General features: G+C 35.5%; 4 protein-coding genes across 9 annotated transcripts; 1 reads left to right on the top strand and 3 right to left on the bottom strand.

The window, feature by feature from the left end:
- Positions 1-158: 158 nt before the first annotated feature.
- Positions 159-9,677, bottom strand: LOC105232723 (CLIP-associating protein). 5 transcript variants are annotated; one of them, XM_011214528.3, is made up of 3 exons: positions 9,347-9,677; positions 9,126-9,245; positions 159-6,854 (listed from the first exon to the last, which is right to left on the bottom strand). In XM_011214528.3, the coding sequence occupies exon 3, from the start codon at positions 6,763-6,765 to the stop codon at positions 2,284-2,286; it is 4,482 nt and encodes a 1,493-aa protein (XP_011212830.1). In that variant the 5' UTR covers positions 6,766-6,854; positions 9,126-9,245; positions 9,347-9,677; the 3' UTR covers positions 159-2,283. The 5 variants fall into 5 exon arrangements, with proteins under 5 accessions (XP_011212830.1, XP_011212831.1, XP_011212832.1 ...); XM_011214529.3 differs by lacking the exon at positions 9,126-9,245; XM_011214530.4 differs by lacking the exons at positions 9,126-9,245; positions 9,347-9,677 and adding an exon at positions 8,660-9,112.
- Positions 9,678-12,560: 2,883 nt separating this feature from the next.
- Positions 12,561-14,602, bottom strand: LOC105232726 (uncharacterized). Its single transcript, XM_011214535.4, has one exon. It carries the CDS (start codon positions 14,489-14,491, stop codon positions 12,818-12,820), a length of 1,674 nt encoding a protein of 557 aa, XP_011212837.1. The 5' UTR covers positions 14,492-14,602; the 3' UTR covers positions 12,561-12,817.
- A 2,516-nt stretch (positions 14,603-17,118) lies between these two features.
- Positions 17,119-19,037, top strand: LOC105232728 (all trans-polyprenyl-diphosphate synthase PDSS2). Of its 2 annotated transcripts, none has more exons than XM_011214538.4 (5): positions 17,119-17,137; positions 17,360-17,688; positions 17,750-17,939; positions 17,999-18,545; positions 18,607-19,037. In XM_011214538.4, exons 2-5 carry the CDS (start codon positions 17,366-17,368, stop codon positions 18,876-18,878), a joined length of 1,332 nt encoding a protein of 443 aa, XP_011212840.1. In that variant the 5' UTR covers positions 17,119-17,137; positions 17,360-17,365; the 3' UTR covers positions 18,879-19,037. The 2 variants fall into 2 exon arrangements, with proteins under 2 accessions (XP_011212840.1, XP_011212839.1); XM_011214537.4 differs by lacking the exon at positions 17,119-17,137 and adding an exon at positions 17,138-17,277.
- Positions 19,021-20,084, bottom strand: LOC105232727 (methyltransferase-like protein 22). The gene has a single exon (XM_011214536.4). It carries the CDS (start codon positions 19,898-19,900, stop codon positions 19,040-19,042), a length of 861 nt encoding a protein of 286 aa, XP_011212838.1. The 5' UTR covers positions 19,901-20,084; the 3' UTR covers positions 19,021-19,039.
- Positions 20,085-20,370: the final 286 nt, after the last annotated feature.

Here is a 20,370-nt window from a genome sequence, read left to right as displayed (position 1 = left end):
CTAATGCTTCTAGGTCTTGATTACTTTGCTAAAGTATAATTTCATTTGCCAAAAAAGGGTTTGGTCACAGCGACGATTAATCAATCAACATCTTCGAATTGTGTTATAGACTATGGCGACAATAATGTGAAAACAAAAAAAAAAACAGTTGACAAAACTGTGTTTAAATATTTTTGTTTATTTGTTTATTCAAATTTCAATTATTTTGAAAAACTAAGCTAGTCTAGATATTTCTTTATTACGCATGTTAATAGTGATTTATTAAATTTCGTTCCATTCTTATACATCTGCAACTCTATTAGATTGTTATAAATATTTTTGAATTACATTAAAATGCGCGCTTTCCTCCTTCAACGCATGGAGCGTTGGCGTATAGTTAATTTGGTTATAGGTTCTGCCACTTCTACTACAGCTTTGTATTTTTCATACATACATACATATGCACATATATGTATATTTTGTTATTATTTATTAAATGTATTAACGTATTGCATACTATTTAGCTTTAATTCTTTCATCTTTCGATTAAATTTCACAAATATCAATATAAAGTGTGTAACGAAATTTAAATATGTATGTGTATATGTAGTTTTTTTGTATTTATAATTTTATAAGTATATTAATAATAACTTGTATTATCTATTACTGCTTAATTTTCTGCTATTTTTCATAAAGTTTTTTTTTGGTTACATTTTTATTACACGGTATTATTATATTTGTACCGAAATAATGTGATTTTAAACACCTCTCTCATTGGTTTTAAAAAATGTACTTTTATATTTAAATAGTTACAAAAAAAAATTATATCGAATACAGCAAAGGAGAAACAGACTGAAGTAAATGATTTGTATGCAAATCCACATAGCAATCCACTTCATGCCTGTCTACATTGCCAACTGCAGCTATAGAAATCTAAAACACAAGTATTACTGCCGAGAAAACGTCAAGTAAAAAAAAAACATATATATATGTACATCTATTGAGAAATTTCCAGTTTTAATGAATTACTGCTTATTTTATCATAGTATATTCTGAGGCCCCGTGTTCCACCCATGAACTTTGGGAAAACATATTATGTATGCATAACTTAGCTGTAGGATTATCGAATTAAAAATTAAAAGTATTTTTATCGTTCTTTTTTATATATTTTATGTATTTAACATCAATATTTTCGTTTGTGTAAAATTTCGAAATATCGTTTGTGAGAAAATCATTAGGCTTATAATTACATGAAAGACAAGTAATTAAAAAGTCTTAACAAAAAAAAAAATACACGCAAAATATACAAAAGAGTTATACTGAGAACGTAAATACATTAAATTAAAACCTTTAGAATACACATTAAAAAACATAGTTACACGGCTGGGTAAGTAGGTGAGAAAATTATATAGATAAACAGATAATATTTAAGGGGAACAATACAAAATTAAAATATATTTGTTTTATGCGTTCAAATTTAAATGCAACAAAGGGAGCTAGACAATATCTCATGTACTGGAAAGTGTGGCAATGTTTACAAAAATTATAGTTAAGAAAAGAATGTGCAGGAAATGAGTATGAGCTCCTTTTTTCATTCGTATTAATTATTGGTTATAACTAACAAATTACAATTATGCAGCTCTCTAGTAATTAATGTGTTTTCTTTACCAATTTACATGTCATTTTTTGTTTTAATTTTTTTAGAAGCAAAAGAATGCAAATGCATGTTTAGATTTATAATGCAAACTCACCAAGCAGTTGGTTCTATCATAAGCTGTCACGCTTACACCAAAGTGGAGTCGAACTAAGTTTAGAATAAATGCAAAGCGTGGTACATATTTATTGTTTTTTAGCCAATATCCATCAAAAATTTGTGTCTGCCATTTTGTTGGGAAGCTAAGTTTGCTCTGATTGTTTGCTTTTGTTACCGCGATTATGCTAATTTACTATTTGCCTAAATATTTGTAATAATTCGAATCTTGTATAATATATGTAAGGAAATCTTCAAAAGATTTTTGATATACATTCCTGGAGCTCCACTTTGGTAACGCTGTAAGCTGCTTCTGTGTTATACTACTGCATTTAATGCTTTTACCTACATATTTTTTTTATCAAATACACATACAACACGTACGCACGCACATACATACACACCGTCCACACTCAACGGCTAATCTTTAACAAACGGCCCCAATGGCGTAGCGTCTTATCTATTGCCTTTTATTGGTGCTGGTATCGCTGTTGCTGCAATTGCCGTCGATCTTCAACCACAACTTCATGCGTAGCCATCTACGTGCGACGCAATCATGACGATGACGCTGATGAGTTTTTCGTTGAACTGCCACCCCCGCTGTTGCTGCGCTGTTTATCAATGTAAACGTTTAGCAAACGCACTTTGCTTGGATTCAACACCGACAATTTCGGCTTCACCCTTTCTTCGCCCATCACTATATAAAGTTTTACGATACAAAAAACGGCGGCCTTTCGCACCATGGATTCGCTATCATCGGTGAGACGTGCCAAATTAGGGAATATACTGTCCAAGTGTAATTCGGTCAATTCGCTGCCGTGACGATCTGCCAACTCAGTGAGTAATTTCACAGCGCACAAGTTCAAAGGATAACAACTAGTCGCAATAACAGGATTTACAATATTGATGGTGGCGTTCAGCGGCAATGATGATACGATGCGTGGTATAATCAAATCAATTTCGCGAGCCGTTTCCTTACTGTGCTGATAACAGTTTATTATTCGCAGCAATATCAGTTCGAGGAAATTGATCCAGGTTTCCTTCATTTTGGTGCTACGCACAATCTTGCCGAGCACGCTTATAACGGCGATCATTACATCGGCGGTTTGCGAGTCCAGCAGCCCCAGCAGCATTTTCATTATAGCACGAAAATGTTTGTTGGGGAGTTCGCAATTTCCTCCTTTGATGCAAATTTCCAAATTAGCGAGAGCCTGTTGAACCTGCTCCACCGGCATATCGGCTTTTAATGCACATGCCACCCTTATAATTTCGCTTTCAGTTAAGCCGTTTTCGAGCAAGAGCTCACCGTTCGATGCGACGGTATAATTACAACGTGAAGCGTGGTTTGCTGTGCCACCTACGACTGCTGTGTTGGCATTGGGCGTTGCTGTTGTTAACACAATATTAGTGGTCATGCGTTGATGTTGCTCCAACAAGTTGGCATCTAATCGCATTGTGGTGCTTTCAGGTGTGTTCGATTCGGTTGTGGTGGCGGACTGTGTCTTTGAATTGGAAGAAGCGCACGAATCTTGCTGATCATGCAGATAGCCATTGTAGCCATTGGCATTGGAGAGCGAATGGTATTGCCGGGTATTGTTGGATGTTGCCTCCATGCCGACACCAACACCAAAGCAATTTCGGATTTCTTCAGATGTTTTGTGTATATTATGCTGTACATCTGCCTCCGAATAGAGTTCATGATCCACGGAGGACTGTCGTGAGCGTGGACTGGTTGTATTGTATTGTGGCTGTAGCGAAGAGAAGGGTCCAAGCGATGGACTTTGCAATGGTTTGGGACTGGCACTTGAATGAGGTGAAGATGGCGAATTTGTGCCAGAAGTGCTGTTGCGTCGCAAATGCGACTGTATAATGGCTTTGGCGGTGTCTTGATAGCCCTTTGGAAGGCTAGACAGCAACTTAGTCATCTGTGGTGTGTTGCGATTGTAGAGTGCAATCAGACACTTACGCGCTTGATCACGTAGATCTTTGCTTTTGGGATCACCAGCTTGTTGAACAATTTTCAGCACAGCCTTATCAACTGCTAATGGTCCATCGTCGGAAGGAAAGTCGGTGGACTTGCAATAACTGGTTGCCAAGTCTGTGAGGAATTTCAATATGGCTATCTTTGTTTTGGTGCAGGGTGTTTGTGCCGTGTCGGCGAGTATACGGAAGACATCCTTAAGCTGTTGGTCGGTTGGAAAATATTCGTGTACAACTTGTAATGTCTTGCCGATTTTGATGTGCATTGAGTTGAGCAGTTCTGTACCAAGTTTATTAAATAGTCGCGTCAGCAATACGAAAAGCCAATCCTGCAAATCGTTGGCATGCGCAAGAATCAATTCGGTAACTGCATCAAGAAATAGAGAATACACCTTTGTGTGTGGATCCATAAATAATTTACGGAACATGTCCAAGACAGCCTGTAGTTGTTGTGATGTTAGCTGATTACCATCGGCAAGGTATTGAGTTAAGCTGATAACTCCATCCTTGCGATCCGACCAATGCGTCGAGGCGCAGTACTGTATGATAGTGTCGATGTCATCGAACGGTGCACGCGTGCAACTCCAATCTAATCTATTTCGTGAGCCTGACAACGAATAATTCGAATTGTTGCCTCGGGTCATTGACGAATCAAACGACCGCTCCGAACACACCGACGATGCCTCGGAGTCGTCGGACTCGTCGCGCGACAACAATTTACGACCCATTCGTAAGCCAGCTGTATATCCGCGCGAATACTCGCCATAATCAATAACTCTCTCTGTTTCTGGAGAAAGAGCATCGGCTAAAGCCGTCTCAGCCTCACGGCTTTGTTGTAAAATACGTGCTGCCGCTAGGGAACGCGAATTGCTACGATCAGGTGTTCTTCTTGCGGAGCTGGCCGAACTATTTGTGGCATAAATACTCCTTTTCATGGCGACACGGGTGGGACTCGTTTCACGTGAACTGGTCAATGAACGAGGTATGCCCGAAGCTTTCTTCGGTATGGTTCCAGTTATTGGCCTATAGCCGTATTGTTCTCGCAGCTTGGAACTTGGTGAAGTGGAACGAGAACCAGGTTGTGACTGTGAAACTCCAGCTCGACCTCGTGTTCGTGGAGAAACGCCGGCAGCTAGCTGTCCTCCAGTGTTCGACGTTGACGTTGCTCCACCTCCCATATACCGTGGACGCGGTAAAGAACCAGTGGCAGCTGAAGTTGTTGTTCCAGAATTGGCTGACGCAGCAGCAGTGTTAACAGTACTTAACTTTTTTCGAGGATAGAACGAGTATTGGGCGCGAGCTTTGGCACGTTGAGCAGCTGCAGTATCCACAGCCGACACGCTACGCATTCCTGCCGCAGGCTTTTGTAGTGAACCTGGCGAACGTTGAAATCGAGTGGTTGCAGCTGCAGAACGACGTTCCACTTCCATAGTACCATTGCCACCATCACGCTCCCTTTCTAGTGCACGTTGCGCTGCAATATCTAGTGTGGTGTAGATTTGGTCAGCAAGATCAGGAAAGTGTCGTCGAAATTTCCAATAAGCCCGACGAGAATGACGTCGTGCTTCATTATCAGCGTCACTTATTGAGCGTTTGAGCACATCACGTAGTTGTTGTGAACAGCGCTCCATCGTTTTTGTTTGCCACTCATCGAACATCAGACAAAGCATTTCGCACAAAGTGGCACGAATGTCCTTGGATTTGGATTGTTGCAATGTTTCAGTAATGAGTTTAATCATTTTCGGCGAATGGGAATACTTTATAATATATTTGAGTGCAATAATCGATGAAGACGCAATAACCTTAGCCGAATTCTGAATCAAATTAATAAGGGCCTCTAGGATAGCCAAGCAGAATGGTTCGAGTTTGTTACGTAGTGTTTTCGACATGTAGGCTATTGTAATACATGCCTCACGTATGACTTGGGAGCGGAGCTCCTCCTTGAGTATGTCAAGGAATGGTATTGAAAGATCTTTCAGCTGCGCAACAAACTGTGGTTGTGATTGTATATTCAGCATTAGTAATGAACGAACTTTTTTTAACGAATCTATGCGTTTCTCCCAGTCAGCATTTTTATCGCTAATCACAACAATAATATTTCGATAAATATCATCCATGTCTTTTGGGTGAAAAATTGTTAATTGTGGCACAACTTCGAATGTAGACTCAAAGATATCCATAGTTACGGCGCCAGCATCCCCTCCAGCACTAGAATCTGAGGAATTTGGTTTTGCTCGCATCGACGCAGATACAGTACGTTTAACAATTTTTGTTGGCCGGTCTCGCACACTGACGTTATCCGACTCATCATGGCCATTGTTCGCAGATGCTGTGGTTTGCAATGCCGACTTCAGTAAGAGCCCTTCCGCTTTAATTTGATCGAATTTCTGCTCCAGCGAAGCTAACTTTGATGCAGGAACATCATCCATCTTTCGTAGATCTGCCCGCAAGCGGTCACCTACATGCTTGTATATTTCTACTAGTGTTTGTATAGCTGCATCGCGTACGGTTGCTGTAGGATCACCAAGCAGTGCACTAATAGGTTGTATGTAAGTGCGAACACTCAACTGTGAGGTGCCATATTCGTTCAATGTATTTACAATAGTTTGCAAAAACTCCTCACGAACTTTAGAATTCTTATGTTTAAAGCAAGATGCCGCCAATTTGTCGATTGTCGCTTGTGGGGTTAACACTTTGTACTCCATAACAACTTGTAATAGCAATTGTGCTTTCTCACGCACAGTATCCTTGCTGTCGCCAAGACGGTCTATAACATGTGGCAGCACAGTTGCACTGTAAGCATTAAAATCAGGTCCAAGCCTTTTTATCAGTTCGGAAAATGCTTCCAACGATTTTTGTGCAATTTTGAAATGACTACCGGTGAGCCAAGGCATAAGGCCATCGACAAGCATTCCCATGTCCATGCAAACAATTGAATTCGTCTCATCACTTAGGAATGTGACCAAGTCTTCGGCCAGCAGAGCTTTAACTCTCATATCCGCCTTGGGCATCATTTGAATGAAGCCATCCAAATCGTTTGGTTTGCGATACGCCATAATGCCGATTTTTGGAGTGTTGAATTTCTAAAGACTAATCAGTAGTGCGGGCCACGGCAAATCGCCGCGTTGTTCAATCTGTATCGGTGCTGAAAATAATATAGATGAAAATTCATTTTAGCGTGACGCGATCAAATATGTAACAAATAATAAAACTATATCAATGTATTCTCTGATTTAACCAATAGAAACAAAACTTTTTTTCGATGCCGTAATTTTTTTAATTCTGTTAACTTGTAATTTTAGTTGAACCAGCAAAGTTTTCTTTATTATGTCAACATTTTTACACTCGAAATTTTTAAAAACTTTGTTTTAAATATGTACTCAAAGAGTATTCAAACCACTGACCGTGCGCCAATATTTTTTATTTTATGTCAAAAAGAAAACCATCACTACAATTATCAAATGAATTCTGTAGCCTAAAGATGTTGGTAATCACTGATTATGCGCTATGTACAACCTGAAGCACTTGGTGCCAAATAAATTGTTATACATTTTTATTTTATTTTTCACAGCACAGATAATAATTACCGTAGCTGACATCGACCCACCAAATTGTGCACCTTATGATAGGAGAGTGTGGGAGCGGATGATTTCGCCGAGTGAATCATCTTTCATTGCCTTATAGCGAAAAGTAAAGAAAACAGAATAAAAAGAGAACCACCGGCTGTGAGCACCGGTTGTTTCTTGTCAGTAATATATGTACGTCACTATTATAGAAATAGTTACAAGGTGTGTACGGTCTAACCAGCTTTGATTATTTCCATTAATTAGATATATGAAAATTAAAAGTTTTTTTCTACATCTTCTGCTGTTCACGCTCTTTACTATTCTTTGTTGTTTATTAAATCCCATATTTGGTCAGTATATAATTATTTAAAAAATGTGGGTATGGCGTTACTTTCCAACAACTTTGACAAGACATGTACTTTCGTGTGTTTCAGTATTTGTTCTTCATTTGATTTTATGGAAAATTATGTGAGCTTCTTTATTGAAAATCAAAAGTCTGAGAATCATATCGGCATTATATACATTCTATATTTTTTCTTTCTAATCAACAAATCCTTACATTACCAAGCAACGAATTATTGCATATATATGTATATACGTATACAAATGTACATATTTGCATATACATATATTATGCAAACTTTTTATAAAGAAAATACAATATTTTATGGTTTTCTACCTACAAAAACTAATTATATTACACATTTTTAGATCTTTGGTTTTTTGATCCCATAATTTTATAAAATGCTGGTTTAATGGAAAATTGTATATAAATTTATTTGATGTCATATTTAATGGAACGTAGTTTCTAAAGTCCTTGTGAGAGTATAAGAAAAATAAATGAAGCAAAGCCTCAAGAAACATTTGCCGCCGTCATCGACGTTGACTGCGATCAACACCGCAACGTCGAATTTATTGCATACGCAATTTTCTATTTATAATCCAATTTTTTTGAATGTTGTGTACTTTAATTGAAAAAAGGCAATCGTTGCCGGTAATGTATTCAACCAACGGTAGTGTTGACACCGCACGCGCTGTATTGACAATTGGCCAAAGAAATGTCAAAGTAATTGTAAATTGGCTTCAATTGAACTAGCAATGAATAGCGAAAAGTGCTGTAGCCGCCACTGAGAAAAGCAATTGTACGCTGTTTAGCGCCTAAAGAGAGTATTGTATCGTTCATATTCACTCCTTTATTTATGCCAAGTCCCATCATTGCTACGAGGTATCGGAGTCTCACCACATGTTTTTTCGGTTTCTACTTGTACATTTTCCATATTATTAAATTATATGGAAGCTGACAATTTGCGTCACTTTCTATACATATGATCTCATATCACAAGTGTACAGAGCTTATTAACATTCTAATAAAAATAAAACTCACCGAACAAGAAAAAATATCTTGTATTATTAATGATAACGAAATAACATATGTGCCACTTTAGTTGATTTGTGTCGTTGTCACCACTGTTTTTGCAACAATTCAATAATACTTTTTGATCCTTTATCTCAAACAAGAAGTAGGTGAAATTGATTTTCCAGCAGGGCCTCTGCTTGTGACTTTCGCGCAATCAGGAACTTGCAGGGCGTTTGCTCTCTCCTTGATTGATACTTTGCCAATTCGTCGCCTTTTTAGTTTCGGAAAGGAATGCCTAACATTTATTTTTGTTTACTCTCTACATTTTCACTTCTAAATAGATAGAAATGTAGCCGACAAATAAAGGACGATTTCAATCATATTGTTTAATTAGATAGAAAAATTTCTCTATTAATTTTATGATTTTATGTATCATTATTTGACGTGCCCTATGTCCAAGACGTCCGCTGTTGCTTTTACAGTATGTACTCACATTTAACAAATTCCAATGTCTCTTCTTCTCTTTTTTAAGCGCTACGTTTCTTTTCTTCGCCTTCTACTCTTCTAAACTTCTGATATGCGTTGTTAATTCTGCTGCTTCCCGTTTTTTTTACTATATTTAATAAAAAGTCAGTTTATAGCCTTTTCAATAATTCTCTTGAGTTTTTTCCGCTAACTTTAAAATGCTCACTAAACAAAAAAACACGCACTTACATTTACACTTTTCGCTTTATTCTATTACTCTATTCGCGTTTTTCGTTTCTGCTTCACTCCCGTTTTCCAATAAGTGACGCAGTTGCGGCGGCTTCACCTTTTCCAAATTTCTATCTTTATCTTCAACGATACACTCTTTTGTTACAATTAATATTTTTTCACATTACAATTGGGAATAAATAATTTTTATCTAATTCCTCACAACTTGCCATAACTTTTTCACATATTTTCGATTCGTTTATGTTTTATTTTTTATTTTAAAATCGCAGTTTTCGCAGCCACACATATAATTGTTGGATATTTGCTAGCTTTTCGTAAAATTATGTCATTTTCAGTTTCGTCCGTCAAAACGGACGAGCCATAGCTTTGATAAATGTCATGAGTAAGATAAGTAAAATTTCTTTTTTGGCTGTTTTTAAAGGGTGAAAATATATTAACTTCAATAATTTATTTGATAACTGAAAAATTCAAAAGAAATAATATTATTTCAAGCATGGACTTATATTCATATCTGGTACGACCTTAATCTTTGATAAATTTAAGGTAAAGGTTTTACAAATTAACTGCTTTACGTCAGTTAAGGATATAGAGGTCACTCTGTGTTTGTGAGCACGGCATGTATTTAAAAACAAATTAGAGCTAGCAGCAATAAAAAAATTAAGTAATTCTTCCATTTTTACTAATATCCATTGATAATAAGATGAAAAATGCATTGACTCTCCAATTTTATGTCTTAACTTTATATTTATGTGTATATATTTACATCCATTCCAAATATAGTCTAGCCTACGGAGCGTAGAAACTGTTAAAAACTAAACAAAAATTATATCCGGCCAAGGACAGTCAGCTTGTTTCCTATTACTACATCAACTTAAACTTAAGTTTTAAGGCTGCTATCTAGAATAGCATCCCCAGATTTCGGAGTGGGTATGTACTAGTATGTACGGATAGAGGAGGTCCTCCAGATCAAGAATATATACACATATAGTTGTCACTGGCTTGTGGTTTTTGAGATATTTACATTTAAAGTTCAAAAAATCAACTATTTAAAATGCGTGTTTCTCCGATTTATAATGAATTTTACACTTATATTTTATACTTTTATATCCACTAACACTACACTAATTCGTTTCTATTAATTTATTTTATATTAAATCGTGCAAAAATAACTTTAATTCCATATCAACCTTTAGTTAAAATTCATTTATTCATAAAATAAGAAAGTGGTTGTAAACAAGCAGAAAATTAGTGTTACCATATTTTGTAATGGAATAAAAATAAGAAGAAACAAAGATTATGACGTCATAACTAAATTCATTATCGTGTGATGAGTAATGTAAAATCTTTCAGAATTCTCATTATCTTGATAAATCCCGGTGTTGGATCGGGCAAAAAAGAGTTCAACGTAAAAAAACTGAGCACGCCTAGGTGTGGGTCCGACCGAGGGTTATTTTTTTGAAGCGCGGCCGAAGGCCGTCAATGCCGAAAAGAATTCTATACGGAAAACTAATGTGTTATATATTTCCTGTCATTGGGGTATTATTTGTTTTCTTTATTTCTTTTGGTTCTTCTGTAAAATATGAACGTAAAGTAGCACTGATTATTAGTTATACCATGTTCAGACCGAAAATTTAAAAGATTAGATTACATTTAAAAATTTCATAACCCAACAGTGTTCTCACTGCCGTTAGAAAGATTAAAAAACAGCTGTTATTGTCATGCAAGAATTCACATCGCTTGATATTTATCAAATAAAAAGATTGTCATATAGTATTTTGAAATAAAAGCCGTCTTTTTTTTTAATATTTTCCATATAATAGAAACAGTGGATACATTTTTTTATTTGTTACGGCGATTTTTAGGTGAAATTAGGTTCATTGCTTTAAAAAAAATGTGTTTGTTTAAATTTTTTCCCTTTTTAGTGTCTAAATCAGCTGTGATAATATAACAGATTTCCAATCCTGACAAGTAGATGGCGCAAAATTAGAGTCGCACAGAAAGATTTTGCGTGGATCAGTTTCAAATCATTTCAATGAAGTGATTTGGAACTGTCATTTTTGTATGGCGAAATCTTGAAAAATTTATAAGATTAGTGGGATAAACCACTCAACAGCCGAAATCGTGTGATTAAGTGACGTTCTGAACATGGTATTATTAGAACAGAACTCTTTTGTTATTGTTCGAACAAAAATACATGAACAAAAGTTAAATGTTGAATAAAAGTTATTTTTGCACTATTTAATATAAAATAAATGATTAGAAACGAATTAGTGTAGTGTTAGTGGATATAAAAGTTAAAAATATAACCATAAAATTCATTATAAGTGGGAAAAACACGCATTTTAAATAGTTGAATTTTTCAACTTTAAATGCAAATATCTCAAAAACCATAAGTCAGCGGCAACTATATGTAAATATATTCTTGATCTGGAGGACCTCCTCTATCCTTACATACCCATTTTAACCCCGAAATCCGGAGATGCTATTCTAAAATTTAATATTGATAACTATTCTTGTAACCGACGAACCTGCTCCGCTGAATGCCAACAACTGCAGCATTATTTAAAACGTTTGGGACATGCTTTATGTCGCAACAATAACATAACCATGCACAGCCTAATCATCAGAAATAAGTACGACATTCAGTTAAATAGTAATAGTTATAGTTAAATTAATTTTTAAGTAATTAAAAAAAAAGAAGTGAAAAAAATGTCATGAGGAAGATAATATAATATGAACACTCAATGTGCAATCATAAAAGATTAAATTGAATTAAATTGAAATATTATTCTATAGAAAGGCAAGTAATATACATACATACATATATATGTGTATACACATACATATGTATGTATTTATGTGTATTCAAATCTTTAGAAAGAGCGAATCTTGAATATAGCAAGAACACAGGAACTTTCTTTTCTTTTCTAATTTCTGGAAGAATATACCGCTCTTTATAAAATTGTTTTTTATCTTACCTTAATATATGCATAGGCGTGAATCCCCGATAATAATGCAGCACTGCACACGGAAAACTGGACATTAGGCAAAATTCCAAAACATGCTTCACGAATCGTTTTGTTTTTTCCTACTTTTACTTTTAGCAAGAGTCATTAAACTCGAACGTTCTGTGTATATGAACATATTTCCACTTAATAAGCCAGAAAATATTCCTTATCTTCTTATTTTTTAAGACCTATACTTAAACGCTTAATCATTTTAAATTTCTATTTTATTTGCCTGTTATTAAGTGGTATTACTTTTTATATATAGTCAAAAATTACTTAGTGGGTACTTAAGCATAAGTTCAAATAAACCTTATATACATACATCTGGATGTATATATTTATGTATTTTTTTGTTGTAAATATACATAATAAAGAATGAATATTATTCAAAACAACTAAAAAGTTTTGCAGTCGTCGAGACGACTACAGATAACAATCAGTCTTCAAGCCTCTTCACTCACACTCACTGATGCACTTGATGAACAGCTTGAGCACGGCCAGATGGGTCTTCGGGACATCCCCAATCCAAACGTGGCACCCAACGTGTCACAGTTTGTGCTGCTGCTGTACCAGGGAACAGCTCTTCGAAAATTGTGCGATAATAATAGGCTTCCTTAGTAGTTGGTGTGTTAATAGGGAAACGTAGGGCAGCTGTAGCAAACTGTTCATCACTTATATGTGAGGTCGCCACGCGACGTATGCTATCAATCCAGTCGTAGCCGACACCATCAGAAAATTGTTCTTTTTGCCGCCACAGTACTTCGTCAGGTAGGTAATTATTGGCAAATGCAGCGCGTAGGATGTGCTTTTCAATACGATATTTTTGCATATTATCTAAGCAGTTAAGATTACCAGGTATCTTATCTTCCGGTCTGACTGACATCACATAATTAACAAAGGCTGTGTCCAGGAAAGGCACCCGCAACTCCAGACCTTTGGCCATTGTGACTTTATTGGCTCGCAGGCAATCTGATACATTAATTAATTCGACTCGCTTTACTAATTCTTTGTGAAACTCTACTGGACTTGGCGCTTTGAAAAAGTATAAGTAACCACCAAATATTTCATCTGCACCTTCGCCAGACAAAATCATCTTAATACCAGTGCTTTTAATATAACGAGCCAATAACAACATTGGCAGACTACAACGTACCGTTGTTACATCGTATGTTTCCAAGTGGTAGATAATATCACGTATGCCATCCAAAGCATCGTCTATTTCAAAAACTATTTCGGTGTGATCACTGTTTATATAGTCAGAAACTAGTTTCGCCGCTTTGAAATCAGGTGCATTCCGCAGGCCCACTGAAAACGTTTTTAATCGGAATGTAGGAACACTTTCACGGCGCAATTTTGTCGCAATTGAAGCTATTAGACTAGAATCGACACCGCCTGAGAGCAGCGCACCAAAGGGAACATCACACTGCAGATGGGAACGTACAGCTGTTTCTAATTTGGAGCGCAAAATTGTCAAATCCACCTGTTGGGTGGGTATATGTTCAATCCACTCCTCTTTGAAATATTTCTTACGCTGTAAATTATTAGCCGGTCCTACTCGTAGCTCGCCGGGCTTAAAAAGCTCCAAATTGGGACAAAATTCAACGAGGCACTTCATTTCTGAAGAAACCCATACATTGCCATCTGAATCTTCACCAATATATAACGGTATTATCCCAAAAGGATCACGAGCAATCAAAATATTCTTCGTGCGTTTATCATAGAGCACAAAGGCAAACATACCAGTGATATAATCAAACAGTTGCTCGCCATACTCTTCGTAAAGCTCAACAATGACATTGCAATCACTTTTGGGTTTGTAATGTCCACGCTTCTTTGCGATTTCCGCCGACTGTTCAAGGTAGTTGTAAATTTCACCGTTTGCCACTAACAACACATCACCGTTTTCCGAAACCAAAGGCTGATGCCCTGATTTTACGCAAATAACCGATAGACGCTCATGTATCAATACTACACCATGATCCGGCAGCACCTTTACGCCCGTGTCATCTGGACCTCGATGCCGTTGTTTACCACTTTGACGATAACCAATTTCCCGCAGAGTATGCATACTACCATGGAAGACTCTTGGTGCTATGGGCTCGCCATTTTTTGAAAATATTGCAAATATGCCACACATTTTCAAAGAAATTTAATTTCGTTATGGTTTCTTCAATATAAAATTGCTGAATGCCCACATATGTCTGCCGCGCGAAGCTTTAAATACGAATGAAATACATTGGATGTTTGTATGCCCCTTATATAATGTTTATAAAGACGCTCTTATGTCCGCAGTGCTCTTCATTGCACATACGAGGGTTGTGAACGCTTTAGTGATTGATAATTCTCACATATTGCATCATACATTGCTAACACTTTACCATCGAGCGCTATTTCGCTTTTGTATGGGAGCTCGCAAAATCGCACATTTGAAAGCTGAGAGAAATCAGGTAGATTTTAGATTTTTCGTCATTATCGCCGTCTTATTACGAGCAAACAATTTATTTGTGATAATAGCACATTCATGTAGTAAGTGGTAATGCCACTTTAATTCTATTGAAACAAGCTCGGTTCATTTTTTTTCCATTAATTGGAATAGGTGTCTGTGTTCGAAAACGTTATAATATTCTTATTTTATTTTGCACAAATGTACCTGAAAAATAGATCGGAACAGCTTCTTCATACCAATTTAAGGTCAGGTAAAACTAATTTAAAGTAAGTTGTTCTGATGTAGTAATTAAAGGAGTTTGATAAGGTATTTACATATCGATTTGGTAGGAAAAATTGTGTTGTGGCGGCAACGCTATCACTACAGGTACTCACGAGTAACAAGTTTCTGTCTCTTCAAGAGGGCCTGCTGAGCAGAATGTATATTGATAGAGTGAAATCCTAATACTTTGAACATATGTATGTATGTATGTATATACATATAACTATAAAGAACTGAATTTTTGATCTCTTTTACCTATTGTAAGTTATACATATATTCATTAAAAAAGCAGTGGTTTGACTTTAATATATTGACATACAATGCGATTCGAATTCTGTTAAGATAAAACTTATTGGTCACGGTTATAATTACATATGTACATGTGTGTGTATTATCGTGTTAAGAACTTTTAAACACATAAAATTGGTAATGGCCTAGCTACATTATTTAGTAAATTAAAAAAAGTTCAAAAATAGCTTTGAAAAATACCTCATTATTTTCTTAAATCAGTCATATCTACATATGTATTATTTCTATAGTAAATATAAAAAAATTCCAGAAATTATTCTTTTTAATGCATATTATAAATAAGCTATCTATTTAAGATAGTAGTTAATAGGACATAATCTTTTATATGATTATATGATTTCTATTGCTATATTTATGATGAAAATTTGAGTTGAAGGTTACGTTATTTCAAGAACTGTTATCATAATTTAGCCGTAGGCAAAATGTGACCATCAATAATTTATAAGGAGCTATTAACCAGGTACATGTGATTAAAATTCGTCTGCAATCTATAGTTTTTAATTATAGTCTACACGCGAACAACATTACAGACATTAATATCAGATTTTGCAGGTAAATGGTTAAATGTCTGGCGCATTTCTGCTTGCTAGAACATACATACATACATATGTACATATTATGCCAGTATTAAGTTCGGTGAACTCTCTCCAAAGTAATCTTACTAAACTTAAGAACCTTACTGATATAAAACCCGATATTTATTAAATAATTATCAATTATTTATTGTTAAAATTGATGGGAATGACATAATGCTTTCCCAATTTGGCTGAGAACCACTTTTGTATGATATTTAGTATAACAGTAAAATATATTCAAATATGTACAAATGTATGTTTTTTGATGGGGATAGAACTCAATAATTCTAATTGCGTCATTAATTTGTCAGAAATGAATTTACATACATTTTTTTTATCTCAAATTTTACAAATGCATTATAACGTAAAAATTTTACATATTTATTTTGTAATGTAGTCCTTCGTAGTGTCAATATCAAGTTGAATTTTCAATAAAAACACACGGAGCTCTAACATAACATTATATTCTCATCACAAAACTTGGTTATACCTATAACATAAATTATTCCTTTACGACATACATATGTATGTATGTACATATGAATGTAATGTCGCAAAAATGGCCAATTCACATAGAACTTTCGCTTCGCTTTGCCTCAGACATTTGTTTTGACGGCAAAGTTCGATAACAGTACACAGTTAACAGTTGGCAGAATGCTTATTGGACAATGTTAAGAACAAGGTTTCAGTCTCTTTTGTAGTTTGTACTCTTTTAACCCATACAACGCCGCTTCTTTATAACAAGAATTATATGCATTTTTCCCGCTTTATTTATTTTTGGAAAACTAATTTCACAGAACTGAGCAACTCTCAACTTTTTACGATTTGCCAAGCAACCCCACTTCTCCACTTTAATTAGAGAGAAACACAAGTCAAGCGTTCATTGTGGCACACCGCCACACCTTTGTTTTCTGTGCTTTATTGTTTCAGTGCGAACTGTCACGCAAATCTAACAATGTTGTGTGTGACATATACTTACACATATTTTTAAAAATTATAGCCCTCAAAAACTTTGAAATAAATTTTAGACTAATGGCAATCCATCGATCAGCTGATATCTGTTTGTTATGTTTTTTTTTATATATGTATTATAAATTCCACCAAACCGGTTTTGCTGTTGAAGAATGTGCAAAAGCTATGTAACTCGAATTTGTGTAATCATTTAGAGAGAGAATAAGTGGAGAAGAGAGAAGCAAGTAAATAGTAAACAAACAGAAACATACTACAGCTTACCTGCGCGTGAGCTTTCCACTAAATTAAATACAACGACGACTTGAGTTTCATTTCTCAACGAGTAAAGCTTATGATCAGACGTTGATCCATTCAGTACAGGTGGTGTTGTATTTTGTAGTGCAATATTCTACTATAATCTAATACGTTTTTTTGGAAAACATAACATAAATTATAAATACAGTACGCAATGTGGAAGCAAATAGTAACAGAAACTAATAGGCAATGGGCTACATTAGGTAAATATCATACGCGCTTATGGCCTTTTGCACCTGCAGCAACTTTCACTTTTGCACAACAACCAACTGCTCGCAAGCTGACGTCAACGTCAGCAGCAAAGCCAACACCTCCGAAGCACGACTGGAATCGCGCTGTCAGTGAGGCAGAACGGATTGTTGGCTATCCCACTTCATTCCTCAGTCTACGGTGGCTACTTAGTGATGAGATTGCTAATGTCGCTTTGCATCTACGAAAATTAGTCGGAAGCAATCATCCTTTACTCAAAACGGCAAAGTAATAAGATAATTTATATTGCTAGATTTAAAAAAAATAATATTAATCTGTTAATTTGTAGACATTTGCTTTATAATGGCAAAAATACAATGCAAGCCTGGGGTCTAATTGTATTGCTGATTTCAAAAGCCGCTGGACATGCATCCTCAGTGCCGGATATGGAACAAGATAAAAGCGCCGGTGTATTGCACTCTCAACGTGCATTGGCAGAAGTTACCGAAATGATTAGAATATCTCATTTGGTACACAATGTATGTATGTTTATTTTGTAATGTTATAATTTGTGCTTCTAGAATCCTTAAAATTGCAGAGTATAGTGAATCTACAACCAACATCCGAGGCTGGAAAGGATACAGCTTCTTATGAGGATATGGCTTTTGGAAACAAAATTGGATTATTAACTGGTGATTACCTACTTGGTCACTCCAGCGCTGAATTAGCTAATCTACGTAATCAAGAAGTCGTCGAATTAATTTCATCAGCTGTTCGCGATTTTTCTGAATCGCAATTTATTGGCGACCGTGATGAACAAAATAATCCACTACCTACAAAACCTGGATCTGAACCTCCTGAAACGAACGGTACAGCAACAACAGAAAGCATCGATTTTGATGTCAACGACGTGATGATACCTATGAATGTTTTGAAAGCCATGGGTAATCCTGAAAAGGAATGGGAATGTCGCAATATTTTAAATGCAGGATCTCTGCTAGGGAAAGCGTGTCAAGGCGCGTTAAAATTAGCAGGGCAAGATGAGGATATGCAACGGCAAGCATATCTTTTTGGTAAACATTTGTCATTGGCATGGCAAGCTTGCTTGGATGCCGAGCCATTTCAAATCACTACACTCCCTTTAGGTAAATAAGTATTTTCACAATATATTGCTCACTTCATGTTACATACACATTTGATTTACAGATACCACGTTTAGTTTGGTAAGTGCGCCGGTTCTCTATCATCTAGAATACGATCCTTCATTATACGATGAAATTGAAAAGGGTAAAGTCTCTGTAGAAAAAATTGACTACGTGAAAATTCACAAAGCAATTCTCGGTGGACCCGGCTTGGAAAAGACCAAAGAATTGCAACGTAAACATACTACCGCAGCAATAGGAGTGCTTGAAAAGTTTCCTGCTACTGATGCCCGTACAGCTCTTGAGAATATTATTCTCGCAATGCAGGATTTGTAATTAAGGGTTATACTTCTTTAATTACAATCAAATTATTAAGGATTTTCTTTTAGTACTTTTGTGCACAGTTTTATAAATATTTATAATTGTCTGGTTTGCTGTTTCACAATGACTTTTTATATTAAGTAAATCTAATAAATACTTAATTTTATAAATAAACTTTATTTGTCATAAGTTACTTTTAACAAAACTAAATGTCTGGAGCGATCATATTCAAAATATTGTGGAAAGCTGTTTGTGTCGATATACTCAAATAGCCATGGTTTATGGACAGTTTGTTTTAAAAAATATTCAAACATTGGTGCTGTTGTATCCAAATCCGAAAGTGTGAAAACGTAACGTTTCTCTAATGCTATTAAAACCGTTTTATTTTTACCAGATAATCTTCCACGTTCAAAAAGCACATCTATAACACGTATAAATGCATTAGTTAAGTCATCATCATAGATCACATCAGCTGCCACTACAATATCACAATTATCAATAGCTTTTAAGAGATCAGGAGCATACTCTTCAACAGGCTTTAGAAAATCTAGCTCCAATACATCAATTTTATTACGATTTTGAAGCAATTTGGAGTTATGTTTTACATTTTCACGTATTAAGTCTAATATCCCACCGACATTTACGTCCGTACATACGACCTGTTGCGTATAGAGAGCTGCAGCAATACTTGTCAACCCAACGCCTGCACCCAATTCCAAAATAAATTTATCACAAAATTCGGTACGTTTGTGAAAGATATAGTCAGCTAATAGCAGCGCACCTCTCCAGACTTGCAGCCCTACCAATCGTAATTCTGTGGCTTCGGAGTGTTCAATGGCAATCACACCATCTAGTGTCGATCCTCTTTTTCTTTGCACTATTAGGTCACCGTCTTTATCAACAATCATACCGTTTTGGGCTACTATATTCTCATCTTGTGGATATTTGAATTTGAACTTGGACAGTACCCTTCCATTATCACCTTTGATTGAGTTATAGTTAGTTTCACCATAGATTTCACTGGTCACTTTATACATATTTTCTTTGCTTATATAATAATCTGTTTCACCCACGGCAAACCCTTATTAAATAGCCAACATCTATATTTTGCACATCGTTTATGCACATAGTTTTAAGTGCCCAGTGATTTATTATGATATCGTTAAAAATAGAAAAACTCTGAACTTGACCATCAAACAACCCTACTAGTTTATTAGCTAAGTTCAAAATATATCGATAATAATCGAGATACACAATTTCAATATTTTCTATATATTTCTCTTTGAATAAACTCAAAGTATAATTAACTAAAAAATTTTAAAATATACACAAATTGTCAAAATAATATAAATGATAATAAGCTAAGTTGTATTCATTTGTAAAATTTGTATACCATTAAAAAGATAAAATCGAATCACTGCAATCGCAATTTTATAGGAAATTGACAGTTCTTTTCAAAGTGTGTGGAAAGGACACAAAAATGCCATAGCGAATGGGAATGTAGGAA

The sequence above is a fragment of the Bactrocera dorsalis genome, chromosome 5 (genome assembly GCF_023373825.1).
Source record: "Bactrocera dorsalis isolate Fly_Bdor chromosome 5, ASM2337382v1, whole genome shotgun sequence".
Taxonomy (NCBI): Eukaryota; Metazoa; Arthropoda; class Insecta; order Diptera; family Tephritidae; genus Bactrocera; species Bactrocera dorsalis.
This window is presented reverse-complemented; position numbering and strand designations above follow the sequence as displayed.